At 49.7% G+C, this 15,852-nt stretch overlaps 1 protein-coding gene across 1 annotated transcript; it reads right to left on the bottom strand.

The window, feature by feature from the left end:
* Window positions 1–11,469: 11,469 nt before the first annotated feature.
* Window positions 11,470–13,841, bottom strand: FAM181B (family with sequence similarity 181 member B). Its single transcript, XM_027083635.1, has one exon. It carries the CDS (start codon window positions 13,199–13,201, stop codon window positions 11,918–11,920), a length of 1,284 nt encoding a protein of 427 aa, XP_026939436.1. The 5' UTR covers window positions 13,202–13,841; the 3' UTR covers window positions 11,470–11,917.
* Between the last annotated feature and the right edge of the window lie 2,011 nt (window positions 13,842–15,852).

A 15,852-nucleotide genomic window follows, 5' to 3' on the forward strand; every position in this document is an offset into this window, starting at 1 on the left:
GCACAGAACAGTGGTCTTCAAAGTGGGCTCCAAGCCTGGCCCAGCTGAACCAGTCACTTCAGGGAGTGTTGGTGGAGCTGGGGCTGTTTTGCAAGCCCTTGCCTCACCACAGGTGATTCTGAAGATCAGCCAGGACTGAGGACCATTCTGCTCACCATGATTTGCTCTTACGTTGGAAACTTTTCCCTTAGCCGAAAGGAAATGACAAGTCTCATGCAGAAGAAATGATATCAAACTGACCTAGAAGTCAGCTACAAGCATTAGCTTAGAGTTGGGAACCATTAAAGAGCCAACAGGACTTTGATCTTCCTCAGACTCCAGGTGAAATGGAAATAAATTCACAGCTAAGGAGGGGATCGTCTTCTCTGACCCCATGATTTTCAGATTCCGCTAATATTTACTAAACGCCTTGAACGCTGCAGACACTGTGGCAGACTGGCTGTTTACGTTTCAGTTCATCTCACAACCATCATGTGGAGACACCAGTGTCCTCGTTTTATAGATGATACTCAAAAATGGTCAAGTGACTTGACTTACCCAGTGCTTGTAAATAGCAGAGTTGGTTGCATCCTGGTAAGAAACAAGGATACCGACCGTTGCCTGGGAGTCTGCTGTGTTCCTGACCCTTTGCCAATAGCTATATACATGATTTCTTATGGTCAGACCTGCCCTGAACAGCAGGGAATGTTTTTATTCGCACTCTCCAGATGAGAAAACCAACACTCAGAAAGGTTCTGTAACTACCAATGGCATCACTAGGAAAAGGCCGGAACAGAATTCAGCACAGGTCCGCCTGGGTCTGTGCCCAGTGCAGGTCCAGGCGCAACTGGCGTAGCTGTGATTGTTTCCCAAGTCTCCACTGTGTTCCAGCTTGCTCTTGGCCGTTGGTGTGCAGTGGCACATAGGAACTAAGGTAAGCTCCGCACCCCTACCTCCGCTCAGAGAGAGGACAGTAATTAAGGTCAGACTGCAGGCTCCCTGTTTCCTCATGCAACCGGGGGGGGGGGGGGGGGGGGGGGGGGGCGGGTAAGAGCGGCTGCTCTGGCAGCCACCCATGACCCGGGCCTTTGCCAAGGTGATTCAGATTCCGCCCGAGTGCTGGGTTACTGTTCAAACGTGTCCGGGGCTCTCTGGGCACTTTGGTCCCCTGCCACGCAATGAAATCCTGTTGTCATGGGCAGAATTGATTGAGAGATCGGATTCTGAGCAGCACTCCGCACCGAGGACTCGGGTGTCCTGCACCTCCCCGGGCACAAAGCTGACCGCCCGCCATCGAGCCCTCGGAGGGAGGCCCGGCCGGGAGAAGGACCAGTGCGCAGAGCGTGGGCAGGATGCACCACTCCCGCCCGCCGCCGCTGCGAGTCCTTTGTGCCGGTTTCGTTTTGTCTTCTGGGGTAAAGGCTCCCTCCGCCGCCATCGCTTCTTTAGGAACCAGCTCATGTGAAGGGGCCCGTTAGTCACGGATTCCGAGTCATTGTGGAGGGATCGGGCGTTTTCAGTGCCAGAGCTTCCAGTGACCTTTTAAATCCTGAGATGAAAATCTCGGGGCATCCAGAGCCCTTCCTCACGGGATGCAGGGAAGAGAAACGACCGCAAAGTCTGAGGCACTTTTCCTGCTCTCTACTGAGGCCTCTCTGGTCAATAGTAGTTACAATAAGAGTGACAGGTTTGTAGGGGTAAGACAGGAATAAAGACACAGACCTACTAGAGAATGGACTTGAGGATACGGGGAGGGGGAAGGGTAAGCTGTGACAAAGGGAGAGAGTGGCATGGACATATATACACTACCAAACGTAAAATAGATAGCTAGTGGGAAGCAGCCTCATAGCACAGGGAGATCAGCTCGGTGCTTTGTGACCACCTAGAGGGGTGGGATAGGAAGGGTGGGAGGGAGGGAGACGCAAGAGGGAAGAGATATGGGAACATATGTATATGTATAACTGATTCACTTTGTTATAAAGCAGAAACTAACACACCATTGTAAAACAATTATACTCCAATAAAGATGTAAAAAAAAAAAAGAGTGACAGGTTTAAAAGGGTCTTTATGTAGTGCCTGGGTCTCTATATACATCATCTAATGCAGCCACAACCCTATGTGATATCATTATTGCCATTTGTCAGAAGAGAAAGCTGAAGCTCTGGTTTACTATTCTGCCCAAGGGCACACAGCTAAGAGAGCAATGCAGGAATTAACATTCAGTTCTGTCTGACTGCCTGGCTCCAAAGATGCCCCTCAACATTCAGACCACCTAAGAAATGTAGCCAGGACCCACCCACAGTGGCCCCTACCAGAAGGTAGGAGTTGCCAGCTAGGTTAGAATAGGCTGGGGAACTTCCCTGGTGGTGCAGTGGTTAAGAATCTGCCTGCCAATGCAGGGGACATGGGTTCGAGCCCTGCTACGGGAAAATGCCACAGAGCAACTAAGCCTGTGTGCCACAACTACTGAGCCTGCGTTCTAGAGCCCGCAAGCCACAACTACTGAGCCCGCATGCCACAGCTACTAGCTAGCCCACGTGCCTAGAGCCCATGCTCTGCAACAAGAGAAGCCACCGCAATGAGAAGCCCACACACCGCAATGAAGAGTAGGTCCCGCTTGCCACACCTAGAGAAAGCCCATGCACAGCAACGAAGACCCAACGCAGCCAAAAATAAATAACTAAAAAAAAAAAAGAATAGGCTGGAACAGGAAATCAACTGTGAACCCTGAGGAAGCCTCCCTTAAAAGTAAGGGGCCCCATTGCCTTAGTCAACTCGGGCGGCTATAACAGTTACCATAGAATGGGTGGCTTAAACCATAGACATTTATTTCTCCTAGTTCCAGAGGTGGAAAGTTTGAGATCAGGGTGCCAGCATGGTGGAGTTCTTGGTAAGGCCCCTGCTTCTTTCTGTGTCCTCACAGTAGAGGACAAGGAAGAGAGTGAGCTAGCTTTCTTGCCTCTTCTTTTAAGGGTACTAATTCCATTCATAAAAGCGCCATCCTCGGGCTTCCCCGGTGGCACAGTGGTTGAGAGTCCGCCTGCCGATGCAGGGGACGCGGGTTCGCGCCCCGGTCCGGGAAGATCCCACATACCGCGGAGCGGCTGGGCCCGTGAGCCATGGCCGCTGAGCCTGTGCGTCCGGAGCCTGTGCTCCGCAACGGGAGAGGCCACACAGTGAGAGGCCCGCGTACCGCAAAAAAAAAAAAAAAAAAAAAAAAGCGTCATCCTCATGACCTAATTAACTCCCAAAGTCCCCAACTCCAAATACCACAACATTGGAGATTAAGGTTTCAACATACGGATTTGGGGGTGGGGGGGGACACACACATTCAATCCACAACACCCATAGTTCAGGGAAAGGGTTTAAAAGGAAAAGCTGATGACCCAAGTAGATCCTAGAAAGAGAGAAGGGGAGTGTTGGTGGTACTGGTCCCTGAGGTAGCGGTTCCAGACTAGTCCTGACCTGGTGCTCCTGGGAGGAGATTGTCTTCCCACAGTGCACATGGGACTTTTGCAGCAAATGGGTTCAGCTGCACCAACAGGTCTGTTCTTCTGGGTAAGACCAGTTTTCAGTGGTGACACCCAGGGTCAGAGCTACCTATTTAGCGTCTTTGTATAAATTTAAAAAGAAGAAGGCATCCCCTTCCTTGGGTGCCAGTTTAGTGGCCCAAGAGTAAGCACGGGCTGGATTTTAGTTTCCACTCATCTCCTTGGATGTGTAAGCTCCGCAGTGTATATGATCTGTACAACTCTGTGAAACCGAGCTGCGTGACAAGCAATGACAGTAGCAGATTTATAGACCCCAGTTCTAGACTCACTTGAATGGCAAAGCCAGTCTGAATCCCCTTTTTGGACTATATGTCTATTGGACCATGTAAGCCTCCAGGTTCTGGCATGCTCTGGGGTGAGGGGAAGACTCTAGCAGAGAGATACTAAGAATTCATGCAAATAAGGCAGTAGGTGGTTGAGCAATTAATTAAACATAAAGAAACCTAGCTGTTAGTTGTCCCCAAATTGTGGTTTTGTTCATGCAAGTTAGACCAATCCTGCTCCAAGTCCCTGCTTACCGCATGCTGTTACTGTGTTCTTGTCTTCTGTGAAGGTAGATACTAGGGATTCTCCTGGTCAGGCGTGAACTGATTGATGGAAAAAATTGCACTTAATCATAATGTATGATCCCTTTAATGTACCGTTGAATTTGAGTTGCTAATATTTTGTTGAGGATTTTGCTTCAATATTCCTCAGGGATATGGCCTTTAATTTTCTTTTCTTAGAGTGTTGTTATCTGGCTTTGGTATGTCAATGGAAAAATTGTTGCCTGCCATATCAGATAAAAAAGGATGCTGCAGCCATAAAGCTGCTATAGCCACCCAGACCACCCAGACGGTGAGCTCTGAGGGAACTCAGGATGGAGACAAATAGGCTGCCCATAGCCAGGCCCTCACTCCCAACTACGCACCCTGAGGGGATTCAGGGTGAGAAAACATGGGATACTCGCCCCGGAGAGCTGACATGCATATCAAAGGAATGATTTCAGTGAGCCCAGACTCTTGCATTTTCCCACACATAGAAAAGAACTAACTTCCTTAACTTGAGATGTCTGGTTTTCTTCAGTTAACAGTAATCTTTTGGTGTTCCAACTACCTGGCCTTTGTCGCAAAAACTCCCACATATCCCGACTCCTCCCTTACCTCTTTGGAAGCATCTCTCCTCTGAGATGCTGTGTCCCGGGCTGAAGTCCTCGGTTTTGCCTGCTGAATAAAACATAACTCTCAACTTTTAGGTTGTGCATTGTTTTTCAGTCCAGGGGTATCAGGGAGATGCTAGCCTCATAAAATGCAGCTGGCTTGACTGTATGAATCAGACAGGGCCACAGGCTGTGTCCCATAGTTTGGTAGGGCCACAGGCTGTCATCCACAGTTGGACAGGCCGCTGGCTGTGCTCTGCTGTGGGCCCGGCTCCCTGCTCGGGTTGGGCCACCAGCTATGCTCAATAATCACCCTGGGCCTTAGGCTCTGAGACTGGGCAGGATTAGTGCCCAGCCTCTCTGGTTGGGTGAGGCCACAGTCTGTGCTCTGATGCTATGTAGGGCTGCGGGCTTGGCTCCCTGCCCAAACAGGGCAGTAAACTGGGCTCGGAGGCTGCTCAGGGTTCTCTCCCCATGCCCTCTTGTCAGGCAGGGCTGGAGGCTATGCTCAGCAACCAGGCCAGACTGAGGGCTTGGCACCCTGTCCAGGTGGGGCCATAGAATGAGATCTACAGCTGGAAAGCCCATTGGCTGTGGACCCAAACTGGACAAAACTGCCCAAAGAGCTCCCTGGCCAGACAGGGGTACTACCTCAGCTCTGTGGATAGGCATGGCCACCAGCTGGGCTCTCTGCTCAGGTGCCACCACCAGCAGGAACACAGTCGGCCAAGAGCCATATGCTGCTTTACTATGATCCTCATCCCCTCCTCCGTCTCTAGCTGATCCCTGCTGGTCTAACCCTACTGATTCCCCCAGGGGTTCCTGTAAGGCAAGACTGAACTGGGTCTCCTGGGAAGCATCCTGGAATGCTGGGGAAGCTGGATGTCCACCTTGAGCTCTCTTTTTCCCACAGGAGAAGTTGTAGGCCCTGGGGGACCTTCTAGGTACAGAGCCAGGCCAGCCTGGGGGAGGAGCAATGCAGTCAAAGGGAAGTCCTGCTCTTACCCTTCTAATGCAGTTTTTCCTGGTTTCTGTGATCCAAGGGTATGCTTCAACCCCACTCCTGGGTTCTGGAATCTTCAGAGGTGTTTTGTTGTACACAGTTGCTAGTTGGTCTTTCTGTGAAGGAGACAAACTGGGACCACCTATTCCGTCATCTCGCTGACGTCCCTCCTCCTGACTGATATTTCTTTACTACTATTTTTGACCTTGAAAAAAAGTTATTTTTACACTGCTGACAAACAAATAGAATCATGACTTATATAGTTAATTTCACATGTGTTTAGGAATTCTACTAACTTCTGACTTTAACAAAAACTTCTCCTTTTGGGAAATGAAAAGTGGGGGGCTTTCGTGGGGTGAATATTACAAAGAAACTGGAACAGGGCTAGAGATACTGATTAGGATCAGGGTCTAGGAAAGCAGCTTAGTCACAAGGTCCCAGAGGCAAGTGGGACTTGGACGTGGAAATGTGTTGAGGGGAAGTGAGGATGAGAGGGGCAGGTGAGACATTCAGAGCTGTTAGAATCCACGAACAGCAGTTCCATGAGAGGCAGCATTTTAGTTCCAAGCCATCTTCGAAGGCATCTTGAAGTAGTGGCTGGAGCCGGCAGAGAATTTGGTAGCAAAGGAAGGACAGAGTCTGGCCAATAGCAAGGAGGGCCGGCAGTTCGTTCACTTGATAAGGGTTTGAGTCCCTGTATGTCAGACATAGACAGTCCCTGGAAGTACAACAATGAACAGGACACACACAATGCCTGCGTTCACAAGCCTCAAGTCTAGTGAAAACAAAGGGCCAGGCCCCTGCTAAGTGAACCGGGTGTCCCAGTAGAGCTCCAGACACGGCCGAACATGAGTAGGAGACAGGGCAAAAGCAGTGCCATACTGATCAAGCACACACCAGGAAGACAGGGGAAAGGCTGCACCAACTTGAGCACACAGATGCTTGTCCAGTAGACCCACTTCTTGGTGAGGAGCAGACCCCCTTGCACTGTCAGGGTAGGTTCTTCCTGGCCCAGAGGCTGAGGATTTGCAGCCAAGTGACACTGGATGTGATGAGGTTCAACAAGAGCCTCAGAGTGCGTAACAAGTCAGCAGTCTCTGCCAGATGCACCCCATTCTGACCAAGCCTGGGCATGAACTGAGCTGCCCAGTCTGTTCCCTAGCATTCTTTTTTTTTTTTTTTTTTTTTCCAGTACGCGGGCCTCTCACTGTTGTGGCCTCTCCTGTTGCGGAGCACAGGCTCTGGACGTGCAGGCTCAGCGGCCATGGCTCACGGGCCCAGCCGCTCCACGGCATGTGGGATCTTCCCGGACCGGGGCACGAACCCGTGTCCCCTGCATCGGCAGGAGGACTCTCAACCACTGCGCCACCAGGGAAGCCCTCCCTAGCATTCTTGGCTGCTGACAGTCCATCCCTCAAATTGTGGACAGCTTCTAGAGGTTGTGTTACATCTGTTCAGAGTCCCTTTCCTAGTATTTCCTAAAATGAAATGAAGTGAAATGAAATAAAATATGGCATAGTTACATAAGTCTTGTTTAAGCATGCAAAAAAAAAAAAAAACAATGCTGTGTGGCCCAATAAGTAGGATTTAATTTTGTTTGTCATAGTGTTCATTACTTTATTAGTTTCCTAGGACTGCTATAACAAGGTGCCATTAATTGGCTTAAAACAATAGAAATGTATTGTCTCACGGTTCTGGAGCCTAGCAGTCTGAAATCAAGGTGTAGGGTCTCTATGAAGGTGCTAGAGAGAGGTGCTTCCTTGCCTGTTCTAGATTCTGGTGTTTGTGGGCAATCCTTGGCGCTCCTTAGCTTGTAGATGCATCACTTCAGTCACATGGCTGTCTTCTCCCTTCGTATCTTCACATTGTCTTCTCTCTTTGCGTCTGTCTCTGTGTCCAAATTTCTCCTTTTTATAAGGACACCAGTCATATTGGAGTAGCTCCCACCCTAGTGACCTCATTTCAACTTGACAACCTCTGATTAGGTAAGACCCTATTTCCAAATAAGGTCACATTCTGAGGGCCGGGGAGTTAGGACTTCAACATGTCTTTTTGAGGGAACACAATCCAACTCATAACATTTATTCTAGGTAATAAGTGGATCTTGAGTCCATTGCCAGGAATCTAGCCACATATTCTCCCTCCTTTCTCTCTCTCTCTCTCTCTCTCTCTCTTTCTCTCTCCTCTCCATCCCTGCCATCACATTCTATGAAAAAATAAATATGGTGTTTCTCAACCTGGAATATGTCTCTAGTAACATCACATTTTTTAAGCAAAAAAAAAAAAAAAAACCTGCCTATACTATTTATTTAGGAATTAAACTATCGAGTACTTTGTGACATCCCTCAGATTATTTTCCTGTATTGTTTCTTCACTCTCATATTGGCACTAAACATCTCTTGTACCTATAGTCTGAACTGTCCAACTCAATTTTAGATTCATTGAGAACAGGGCTTCTAGTTATTGTTAATCTCACAGAGGAAAATTCTGGTCACAGTCTATGGGTGGAACAAATGATTGAAAGCATGTCACAATATCCCCTATGCCTGCCACCAAACACACTGCTCCAGGCAAAATAACTCTGTCTGGGACAGTCCTGTGCAAGCTGGGATGTTTGGTCACCTTAGGACTCAAAATAGTTAAGGTTTAAATAGCAGGTGAGATGGAGGCAAAAAAGTGTGGATTGTTTTTCTGAAAGACTCAACTCTGAAGAGAAGAAGATAGAGTAATATCTAGAGAAGGAAACAGGGTCAAGAGAATTTTTCACCTCTTTATTCCCCCTTTCTTATTTTTTAAACCATGCTGAAGGCCTATTTCTATAATGAAAGGAAAGAGTGAGGATGAGGCTGGAGATATAGGAGGCTAAGGATAACTGATGGAGCAGCATCTTGTCCTCATGAAGTAGAAGAGGCAGGATGCTAACTCCTGAGGGTAGGAGAAGGTCCCACCTGCCTGAGAGAAAATCCCATGTGTGAAAGTGGGAATGGGAAATGGAGGGGGATTACAACAGATGCTTTCCATCTTGTCAGGACGCGGAGTGAGGAGAGGGGTGGGGTTGAGGCTTGAACGGAGATGAGCAAAGGCTTGGAGATGTAAGAAAACAGTAAAACACATTCCAAGAACACAGGAATGCCCAGCTGAGATGGGGAATCCTGAATACGCAGCATATAACGTAATTATTATCACCAGCTAGGCTAAGATCCCCAGCCTGTCCAAAGTCATACAACTACAAGCATATCATAACATATTTCCAGTCTTCAAAAATATCTACCATTGCATTTAAAAAGACTTGTCTGTGGGCAAGTACGTGGCTAGACAGGAGAAAAAAAATACTTTTTAACAGGTTTCAGGAGAAAATGAAACATGAGAGGAAGCAAAAAATATACTCAGCCTTTGGCAGGACTATTATTAATGGGCACTCCTTACTGTACTGTGGTAGGTGGCACAGTCAGGCATACATGAGCTCAGACTGGAAAGCAACATGGGGAGAAGAGGAATCAGAGATGGGACAATTTGGAGGCTACATAGGGGCCAAGCACACATTCTTGGCATCCTGGATGGTTTGGAACCTTGACATAATGCCAAGACTTGGCTGCCTGGTACTAAGAACTATCTTTCTCTGGTGGTGGGCATTTATACATACCCTATGCCAAATCCTCATGATAACCCTTTGGGATAGTTATCCAATTTTGCCAAGGGGAAGACTTCCTTTCAATACAGTTAGCTAGTCCATAGCTGGTAAATTAGCAGAGATGAGATGTAGCTAAGCTGATTGATTTAGCCCCTCCCTTTGCCCTTCTTACTTTTCACCTACAACAGTGAGGATAATAACAATACCCAAGCACAAACCTTTGTAAGTATTAAATGAGGTCATGTACGTGAAAGTGTCAGGCACCCCACAGATGCTGCTTATATATTTGTCTAGCATAGTAGTTTTCAACTGGTAGCAATTTTGCCCCCCAGGGGATTTGTGGTAATGGAGATATTTTTGATTGTCACAAGTAGGGGAGTGCTATCGGCATCTAGTGGGTAGAGGCCAGGGATGCTGCTAGACATCCTACTATGCACAGGGCAGTCCCCACAGCAAAGAATTAACCTGCCCAAAATGTCAATGGTGGTGATGTTGAATCCCTGCTAGTAGGGTAATGCAGGGGACTGGAAACCGTACACACTAACAAAGCACGGCAGAAGCAAAGTAACAGACAGGTCTCGGTGACAGGACACTTACAGATCTGGATCTTGGACCCACTACTTGCTTTTGACAAGTTATTTTAACCTGTCTGAGCCTCACTTTTCAAATGGGGATCATAACAGCATAAAGTCATTTCAATAAATTAAATAATTGCTGAATAATATTCTGCTAGCACAGTGGAATTAATCATTTGTCACCACCTCGCAATTTAATAGACACCAAGTTTCTAAACTTGCAAACGTTCTTTTCATAGTTAACAGGACTCTCTGCTGTATTTCTTGTGGTGCTTTCTTAAGACAGGTTTTATTCAGAAGAAAGTGACTTAGGGATAGTATTGAAAGCTGTCTGCCATGGCTCAGTATCTTGTTTTTTTTCCCAAATTCTTTTCTGAAAAGATCGCAGTACTTTTGATTTGGGCAAACACTGATCTAGACTTTAAAATCTTTTGCATAACGCTGGGTTTCAACTTTCTCACATGTGGATACTCTTACAATCTATCTTGGCTGCCTGAACAGAGGCAGCTCTCTCTCCACTGCAACATAACCAGTAGGCAACATCTCGTATTGTCTGGGTGTTGGTCTCTCCTGACATTTTCACCGGCAAGGCTGCAGAACTGAAGGGCTCACTTTTTTCTTTCCAGCGGCTCACTTCCCACCCGGTCTTTCCTCCTCTGCCCTTCAATGATCCTGATATGCCATGAGTGCTGCCACTTCATGGCTGGTTAAAACATTTCTGATTTTTCCCCAGTCTCCCTCTGATGAATGGATCAGACTCCAGGGGACAGTCTGGGAGAGTCTCCTTGGGAAACTTCACACCTTCACTATGCCCTTTAATGGAGAGAATGTGGGTATAAGGGTGTGAGGAAGCACAGGGAGGCAGAAACCAACGGGGGGGGGAGGGGCAGAGTGGAACAGAATGACAGAGGGTAGAGAGAGTGTACAGCTTGTAAGGGAAAATGCAATCACCAAGCAAATAGATGGACCAACAAAGAGCATGGGACTTACAGTCCTAATGGCTTCCATGTGTAGAAAACATTTATATAGGTATATAAAGTATATATACCTGCAGACCCAATCAAGCACTGGCCTGGGGGTGGGGTGCTCAAGGCATGTTATGTATTTTCCCTCTGAGCTACCCAACAAGCTGTGAAGAAGTGAAAAGTGGAGGAAATATCGTCGTCCCCACCCTCTCAGATAAAGAAACTTAGATGCAAAGATGTTATAACTTGCCCAGTCTCCCCCTCCCAAAGTGGTTGAAGAATGGGAAAAGGAGAGAAATGGACCCCAGGTTTGCTAAATTTAAGCCTCCTACATCAGAAATTTGCAAGAAAAGCCCACAGGAAAAAATAGAGCAATGAGAGGCCAGAGAAAGAAAAGTGAACAAGGGCACTGATAAGAGTGGGAAAGTTAAAGAGATGGAAGAAAGAAGGGAGCCTGAAGAAACCTAGGAGGAAAAGTGACAGAGACCCGGGACCAGCACAGGGGAGGTCGGCAGTGCCCACTGGCCTCACGTCCTCAATAACACTCTCACCTAACAAGGCAGAGACCACACAGGAAACCGTCCTCTAAGAAAACACCCAAATCAATAACAACATACCTCTGCTCCATTCTTTTCAATACAGACTTTAATTCATAACGCACTCTAAGGGCAGGGGAGGGGAGGGACCAGGGCACTGTTTGGAGGGGGCAAGCACACTAAATACACTGACCTTTTGATGAAAAGTTGGAGAAGGGACAGGTGGCTACAGAAACCACCTCCTGCCCCTTCCGACATCCCCACCCCATTCCCCAAATCCCGTCTTGATTTCTTGGCTTGTCTGATCCGGTAAGAACCTTCCAACGGCTTTTTTTTTTTTTTTTTTAAACACGAGGCTGTGATTAAAACAACCCCCAACTTCTCTTCATCTCTTTTTCTTAAGTTTCTTTTATTAACTGAATTTTTAAAATCCCGTTTCAACTCCACGTGCATTTGCCCATCGTTCTCTAGGCTTAGGAGAGACCCAGAGGCGGTCGCCTCCACAGCAGTCTCCACTGGGGGAGAAGGGTACCGCGCAATCAGTCCCGGTGCGCCCCCTCCTCCCCGGGCGCCCCTTCCCAAATCCCGTCCGGTCTCCAAAGGCTGGCGTACGCAGTGCGGCTGTAGCCCGCGCTGTAGTCGTAGGACACCTGCGGGGGCGGGGGCGGCGGGGGCAGAGCGCAGTCTGAGAAGAAGGGGGTGAAAGAGGCCAAAAGGCCGGGCCCGTCGTCCCCGCCCGGAGAGTCCGCGGCGGCTGGGTACAGGGGACGCAAGGGCTCGTTCAAGGTCAAGCCACCGCGGGGGGCAGCCAGGGGTGACTTCTTGGTCGTGGGGCCGCCCGGGGCGCTCCAGGGCTCGGGGTACAGTAGGCTCCCCCCCATCGCGGGTGGCGGCTCAAAGAGGCCGGGCTCCAGCTCCGGGGGTCCCCTTAGGACGGCGGCTCCGGTGAGGAGCACATCGAGAGGCTCCGCGGCGAGCAAGACGCCCGCCTCGGTGCCGGCGCCGTAGTCGGGCCCCAGCATCTCGAAGAACTCCGCGGCCTCGGCGCCCTTCTCCAGGTCGCCCAAGCTCACGCCGGGCCCCGACGGGCCGCACCCGCCGCCGCCGCCCGCCCGGGACGGCTCGGTGAAGAAGGACGGGGGCAGGTTGCGGGCCCGCAGCGGGACCTTCCTGGCGCCGGGGACGGCCGGACCCCCTGCAGGGCCGGCCGCGTCCCCTCCCACGCCCCCAGCGCCCGCTCCCACGAGCCCGGCCGCGGGCGCCGCCTCCGCAACCCCGGCAGGATCTGCTGCCCCAGGGACGTGGCTCAGCGAGTCGAAGAGCGCGGCCAGGCTCTGGCTTTGGAGGCTGGCGGCCGCCGCGGCCTGCGACGCCTCCCGCCGGGGGGCCGCCTTGCCGTGGGCCTGGACCGGGACCGTCTGGGCGCTGGCTGCGGCGAGCGGCCGCTTGGCGGGCGTGTCGGCGGCGCCCGGGGAGGGCGGGCCCGGGGGCGCGGCGCCCATGAGGCCGCTGCAGCGCTTGATCTGCTTCTGCAGGTACTTGCGGTGGTTCACCTTCCGCTTCGACTTGCCGGGCTTGTCCAACGCCAGCTTGATGTTGCTGGACGCCGAGTCAATGAAGCTGAGCAGGTCGCGGGTGGCCTCGCGCACGTCCCCGCCCTCGGCGCCCGCCAGCAGCGCGCCCGCCGGTGTCCCGGTCTCCTCGTCCTCGAAACAGCAACCCTTGTCCAGGGCTCCGAAGGCGCTTCCCAGCCCGTCAGGGGAGCCCCCGAAGCCGAAGGGGACGAAGGGGTGCGTGCTGAGGAGCGCCGCCTGGACTGCCATCGCCGCGGCTCCCGGGCGGCCCGCAGCGCCGCCCGTGCGCCCCCGGCCGCTTCCCGCCCGCCGCCCAGGCCCGGCTCCCGCCCTGGCGCTGTGCGCGCGGCACAGCTTCCTCGCTTGGGGCCGGGCTCGCAGCTCGGCCTCCCGGGGGAGCTCATTAGGTCTTGTAAGCGAGGGGCGGAGGGAGGGAGCGCGCGGCGACCGCCCCGGTGGCGAAGGGGAGGGGCTTACTTAGCTGGGCTTAGCCGGGGGTGGGGGTGAGGGGGTCGCTTTTCTAGTTTTCTGGGCTTTCTCAAGCTCATCGCCTTAACCCCTTAGTTTCCCTTCGCCCCGCGCGTTTCTCTTGGCTAGCTCCAACCGCAAGACGTGAGGTTGGGATGGCGCGTCCTCAAACTCCAGCTCCGGTACAACCACGCCCTGGCGCTGGGCACTCTCCATGAGGCTGAGAAGGCAAGAGTCCAGACCCGTGGGTTTCAGTCCCAGCTCTGGTAACAATAGTAACCATCAGCTACGGGGAGCTTGCTTATGCCAGGCACTGTCCATGCATTTCCTCATTTAACCTTTGAACAATAGTCCTATAAAGTACGTATCAGTATTATTATCACCATCTAACAAATGAGTAAACTGAGCCTTAGAGAGTTTCAGTGAGTTGGCCAAAGCTATATCCAGTCCAGGCTGACTCCAAAGCCATTCCTAAGCCCTTGACAAAACTTATGTTCTCTCTCGGCTTCCTCACCTATCAGATAGGAGAAGGAAACTAGTGTCTCTTCAAGCTCTAGCCCTGGTCCTAAGATTCTAACTCGAGTTCCTGCAGGACTCTCAGCTCTGATGCTCTTTCTTCTACCTGTTAATTGTTTATAGCAAACTGAGGCCAGCACTTGACCCATCTTTTATTAGCAGTAGACAGCAGGAGGCAAGGAAGTCACTCCCACTAAGCTAGCTGGTGCTTTAGAGAAACAGCCCTGTGTGTGTATAAAACTCTCAGCCTCTTAGGACAAAATATGGACTGGAACCTCTCCTTTAACTGTCATGCCATTTAAGTTGCCCTTTTGGGACTTCTGTTGCATTTCAAGAATCACCTTGAAGTTCATTTAGACCCACTTTCACCTGGGCAAGTTTCTTGGGATAGAGGAAATGAGTAATTTGGCAGAGCATGAAAGATGATTCAGAAAAGACGGGTTCTGGTCTTAGCCTCACCACTCAATAGCTCTGTGACAGGTTGAAATCCTTGCTCTGATGGGTACATAGCTTCGGGCAAACCAGCTGACCTCTCTCTGCCTTAGCTTACTCATGTTAAATGCAGGTAAGGTTGCCCACCTCACAGGGCACTTGTGATCTTTAAAGGAAACATCCTGTGGAAAATCCTTATCTATTGACTGTTCTATAGCCTGTGATGAGTATTTGCCCTTATTTCTCTAAAACACAAAAAGGTGACTATGTTTCCTTACATGAACATCTAATATGTGATAGAACACCTCAGTCAGAGGGTGTTCATGAGGATTAAGTGAGGTAACATGCATGAAGATACTGTGTGTGTGATAAAGTGTTCTCTAAATAAGTTATTATAGTTTAGGTGCAGAGTCTACCTGGGGCACCATCTCTTTTTTTCTTTCTTTCTTTCTTTCTTTTTTTTCTTTTTTTTTTGGGTGCCGTGTGCAGTGGAAGCCAGAGTCTTAACCACTGGACTGCCAGGGAAGTCCCTAGACCATCTCTTTCAAAACTCTTTTCTTTAAGCCTCATTTTTCAGGATGTAGCAAAACCATTTTTGAGCACCCTGAAGGTACAGCCTTACCAAAAGGAAAGGGCCAGATGAACACTTTTCATTTGGGAGATGAAGTACTTTTCCCAAGCCAACATGCTGAAACAAACTTTTTTTTAACTCAAGTTGGCTCAATTATAATGTACCTTTCGTTTGAGTAACACACAAGATTTTGTCCTCCATGATTCGACTGTTTTTTTTATTGTTGGTGACCTTGCACTCAGAAAATTGTGTGGGCTTGTCACTGAGTTGTGTTTCTCCCCCCTCGGATGTGGATGTCAGCACTTCCCTTTGCCTTTCGGCAGGACCATTCCATTGACCTCTGCGTCTGGCAGCCAAGAGCACTAACTCTTTTTTTTTTTACTTTCTTTCAACTGAGCAGCTCTTACAAATCCCGAGATTGCAGAGGACAATATATTTAATTGAAATCTTTAGTCTGAAAAATCTCTCGTAATCCCCACAGAGTTAGCTAAGCCCTCACATAATCACATTCAAAATAAATAGAATATGAAAATATTAATATGTAAAAGTCTGTTTCCAGATCATTGGAGTTCTGAGCATCAAAATTGATTTGGCATTAGATGAGGACAGGTTCAAATTCTGGCCTGCCACTTGCTAGGTGAGTGCCCTTGGACAAGTCAATCTGTCTTCCTAAAGCTCAGTTTCCTCATCTGAAAAATGGAAGTGGTCCTAACTGTTCTCAGAGTCTTTGTGAGAATGAGGCATCCTAAGAGGCAAATAATACCCCTGAATCTTGCTTGTTTTATGTGCTCAATGGAGATCATCTCAGCTCCTCAGGGTTGTTGTGAGATGCTATATATGAAAGTTCCTGGCACAAAAAAGCAGCTCAACAAATGCCCATGTTTTTGATTCTTTAGGCTCCACCTACTTCTTA

The sequence above is a fragment of the Aethalodelphis obliquidens genome, unplaced genomic scaffold (assembly GCF_003676395.1).
Source record: "Aethalodelphis obliquidens isolate GAN/ISIS:26980383/991018 unplaced genomic scaffold, ASM367639v1 scaffold50, whole genome shotgun sequence".
Lineage (NCBI taxonomy): Eukaryota > Metazoa > Chordata > Mammalia > Artiodactyla > Delphinidae > Aethalodelphis > Aethalodelphis obliquidens.